Source organism: Alexandromys fortis, unplaced genomic scaffold (genome assembly GCF_014885135.2).
Source record: "Alexandromys fortis isolate MF-2015 unplaced genomic scaffold, M_Fortis_MF-2015_v1.1 scaffold_50, whole genome shotgun sequence".
Lineage (NCBI taxonomy): Eukaryota > Metazoa > Chordata > Mammalia > Rodentia > Cricetidae > Alexandromys > Alexandromys fortis.
Window position 1 is genome coordinate 5,621,174 of NW_026067932.1, and position 4,512 is coordinate 5,625,685.

The following is a 4,512-nucleotide window of genomic DNA, read 5'->3' on the forward strand; positions in this document are numbered from 1 at the left end:
TGTAAACACAATAAGTAAAATAAATCTTTTTTAAAAAATTCCTTTTTTTCTTTTATGTGTATGAGGATTTTCCCCTGAATGTATGTCTGTGTACCATGTGAGTGCCTGGTGCCAGCAGAGGCTACACGAGAGAGTGAGATGCCCTGCAATTGGAGTGACAGGCAGTTGTGCGCTGCCACGTGGGAGCTGGGGATTAAACCCAGTGTCTTCTGGAATGGCAGTCAGTGATCTTAAGACGGAACCATCTCTCCAGACCCTTGGTGTTTCTTACACGGCAGGCTCACACTGAGACAGCACCTTTCCTTTCCCGGTCTCACTAGCTCAGCGGCTCTCAACCTTCCTCATGCTGTGAGGACCCCAACACCACCAAAGGGCTTCATTGCTACTTCGTAACTGTAATTTTGCTACTGTAATGAATCATCATGTAAGTACCTGGCACGCCAGCAAACAGCTTGCAACCCACAGGTTGAGAAAATGCTGCAGCCCTAGGCGTTTCTTGTATGGCCTACCCTATCCCCTAAACCAGGAAGGACTCAATGTTACCAGATTGTTCCCCCGCCCCTGAGGGGACTTTTGTCAGCAGGGTTCCAAACACACACACACACACACACACACACACACACACACACACACACACACACACACACACTCACACGCAAGGTTCAGCGCTTGCTTGCCCTGTCTAGCTTTCCACTGCCAGTTACACCTTTCCCTGCCGTGAGGAAACACCTGACCAAAAGGGTTTATTTTGGCTTAGGATGTGAGGGTGCCGACTATCCTGGCAGGAAAGGCCTGCCTGACAGAAGTGTGAGGCCCAGAAGCGGAGAAAGATGAGTGTGGGTCCCCTCCCTCCGTTCCTTTTTCTCAGTGTAAGACCCCATGGATGGCTCAAACTCCATCCCACCTCCCCTAAGGCCCTCTGGAAAGGCCCTCACAGATAGGCCCAGAGGTGTGTCCGCCAGGGGGAAGTTACAAGGTCCACCAATTCTTTATATATTCAAATGTTCAGTCTGTTTATTACTGGAGGCTGGAGAGATAGCCCAGCCAAGAGGAGTGCTTGCTGCTCTTCCAAAGGGTCCACCCTTGGCTCCCAGCACCCATGTCAAAGAGCTCACACCTGTCTGTAACTCTAGCTCCAGGGGATCTGAGGATCCAATATACTCTCTGACCTGAACAGGCACCCCTACACGGTCACACACATATATGAATAAGTTAAAAAGTATTATGGAGTAAAATGGTATCAAACACAAAAAGGAAATTTATTCCAAAATATCAGAATTTATATTACCAGTCTATTCATAACAGAAACATCATTTCTAATAAGTTACCTCTCTAAATTATTCCAAACTAATCTGAAATACGCGTTATTTCGTCTTTAATATCCTTAATCTCAGCTTGGACTATTGTTAAATTAGATATTTTTTCCTTCAAAAAAGCGATTTCTTTCTCTCGTTGAATTAAGTCAGATCCTAGCCTCCCAATGCGTAGGGCTAAGTCACTCACTAGTGGCTCCAGGCGCGAAAAGTCCTTCTTCAGATTGTAGACCTTCGGTTTGAGGTCATTTGCGAAAGCCACTGCTTTCAGGACTTTCGCTCTGTCGCGTTCTAAGCTTAAAAACCTGTCGGCATGCTTGTCGAAATCGCCCTGGAGCTCAGCCAGCCTCGTCGCGACTGAGTCGATTCTTCTGGAGTTTTCACTCGCCGTCTTTCGGAGGGCCGCTGTTCGGTCTATGCTACTTGAGAGGAGGTCCCCTATATTTTCGACCGTCGCCGTTTCTACTTTTCCGACTTTATTTTCCAGTTCTTGCACGGAGTCCGTTAAAGATGCGACTTCAGTTACCAAACCGGAAATGCGGCGTAGATCCGTCTTCACACCTGTAACCTTGAGACCCACATCCTTGGCCGTGGAAGTTGTACCTTGGTCAACTTTTGCGATGTCTTGAGAAAGACTTGCTAACGTGTCATTCAGTGTACCATGTTTCTCGGCTATCCTGCTGGACCAAATTTTCATCTCCTGAATTTCTTCCTGCAGGACCTTTAGACGAGCCGTTATCTGAAAAGCCTTTAACTGTTCCATGAGGGTTTCACACTTCTGATACTATAAGGAAATAGAATACCACAGTGATTAAATTAGTCAGAATTTGACACTTAAAATTCAACTTAAAGTTCATGTTTTTTCTCCCCTTGACTTTACTGCTCTTTGGGAAAGCATAACGTAAAACAGCTTTGAAAGAGCGAGCCTTGGGTTGGGGGCTCTGGGTTTTGAATTCCAGAACTGAAAAGACAAAAACCTAGAAAACTCCAAAAGGAATTAGAAAAGAGGATTTAAAGTAATTCAAGTATATTGTTAATGAATAAGGAAAACACCCAGGACATTTCATAAAACATTATTGGAGTTGACTTCTGTTGATGTTCCTATAACATTGGTCCTCCCCTATATATAGTAACAGAGTGAGCTAACAGACACAGGGGTGTGTTTTCTTCATAGCTATGGAAGAAAGGAAGAATTCTCCAGATGTACCTAGGTATCGTTTCAGACTGAGGAGACAGCATATCCTCTTTTTTTTCTCTTTTCTTTTCCTTTTTTTCTTCCTTCCTTCTTCCTTTTTCTTTCTTCCTTCCTTTCTTCCTTTCTTTCTTTCTTTCTTTCTTTCTTTCTTTCTTTCTTTCTTTCTTTCTTTCTTTCCTTTTGCCTTTCTTGTTTTTATTTTTCAGACAGGTCTTGCTGTGTTACCCAAGTTGGTCTTGAACTTCTGGCCTCAAATGATCTTCTGTCTGTCTTAGCTTTCTAAAGAGCCTGACTACAGATGGGAGCCATCAGTACTGGCTTTTCTTTCTTTGTGCTGTTGAGGCAGAACCAGAGCCTGGACATGTTAGATAAGGTTTGCCACACAGCTACATAGAAGTTTTTTTTTTTTTTAATTAAAGACACAGTCTTGAGTCTTGCTATGCAGTCCAGACTGGTGTGAAACTCCTGATCCTTCTGCTTTAAAAAGTTCTATTAAGCTATTTCAGGCATTTTAAAAAAATACTTTATTAAGGTATAACCAGGGGGCTGGAGAGAGTACGCGCTGCTCTTCCAGAGGACCTGAGTTTGGTTCTCAGCACCCATGCTAGGTGGCTCGCAACCGTGTAGCCCTAGCTCCAGGGTACCAGGGTCCAGCCTCCCTGGGTACTTGCGTAGACATAGCAGACACATATACACTTTTGAAAATCTTTGAATTGGCAGGGCCGATGAGATCCTCCGGGTAAAGGTGCTTATTGCCAAGCTGATGACCCAAGTTCACATGGCCCTGGGGCCCACATGGCAGAAGACGAGAATGGACTCTCTAGGGCTGTCCTCGGACTGCCCCATACTGTAGCTTTCTCCTGATGGTGAAGCAGTCTGAGCCAACAACTTTCCAAGCTGAATATTACAAGCAAGTAGGATCAGAACAGTCTCTCATTTTGGGGAGTTTGCTATTGAGTTTTGGAAGCAGATTGTCAAGAAACTGATTATTTAAAACTCAGAAAAAAGACATGGAACAAAAAGAAGATCTGAGGGCAGAAAGCATCTTTCATAAGAATCACGGTTTACGGACTCGCTGAACATAGCGGACAAGGAAGACTGCTGAGAAGTCAAGAACAATGGCACTGGGTTTTGATCCTACTGCACGTACTGGCTTTGTGGGAGCCTAGGCTGTTTGGATGCTCACCTTACTAGACCTGGAAGGAGGTGGGAGGTCCTTGGACTTCCCACAGGGCAGGGAACCCTGACTGCTCTTTGGGCTGATGAGGGAGGGGGAGCTGTTGAGGGAGGGGGAGGAAAAGGGGAGGCAGTAGCGGGGAGGAGGCAGAAATCTTTAATAAATAAATAAATATAAAAAAAAAAAAGAATCGCGGTGTAGCCTGGAGGCATGAGGTGTTTTCTAGGGTAACTAGACATTTCTTCAATGCTTTTGATGGGTCTTAGATAGCACTGGCTTTCTCAGTTACCTTTTGGAGATTGTTTTGGCTAGCATGTATGTAGTTTATCTAAGGAAAAAATGTAATATGCTCAGATTAGTCCTTTGTGTGTGGGGGTAGGAAATCAATGTGTGTCTCAAGTGTTTTCTACTATTGCTCTCCATGTTTTTCTTTTTCTTTTTTTGTTTTTTTTGAGATAGGGTCTCTCTATGTACCTCTGGCCAGAAATGTCCTATGTAGACCAGATCCATATGCTTTTGCCTCCTGGGAGCTGAGATCAAAGGCTGGTGCCCCCCTACATGGCACTACCTTGTTTTTTGAGACAAGGTCTCTCTATGAACATGGAGCTCACCGATTGTCTAGACTGGCTGGCCAGAGGGATCCTAGGTTCATCCTTTCTTCATCAAGAGCTGGAATTGCCGGGCGGTGGTGGTGCACGCCTTTAATCCCAGCACTCGGGAGGCAGAGGCAGGCAGATCTCTGTGAGTTCGAGACCAGCCTGGTCTACAAGAGCTAGTTCCAGGACAGGCTCCAAAACCATAGAGAAACCCTGTCTTGAAAAACCAAA

The 4,512-nt window shown here is 45.0% G+C and overlaps 1 protein-coding gene across 1 annotated transcript in view; it reads right to left on the minus strand.

Moving 5' to 3' along the window:
* Positions 1-1,240: 1,240 nt before the first annotated feature.
* Positions 1,241-4,512, minus strand: part of Ikbip (IKBKB interacting protein) — a 19,473-nt gene continuing 16,201 nt past the window's right edge. Inside the window, exon 3 of the mRNA XM_050145656.1 lies at positions 1,241-2,097. Coding sequence (XP_050001613.1) covers positions 1,348-2,097 — 750 coding nt within the window. The 3' untranslated portion in view covers positions 1,241-1,347. The remainder of the gene's footprint in view (positions 2,098-4,512) is intronic.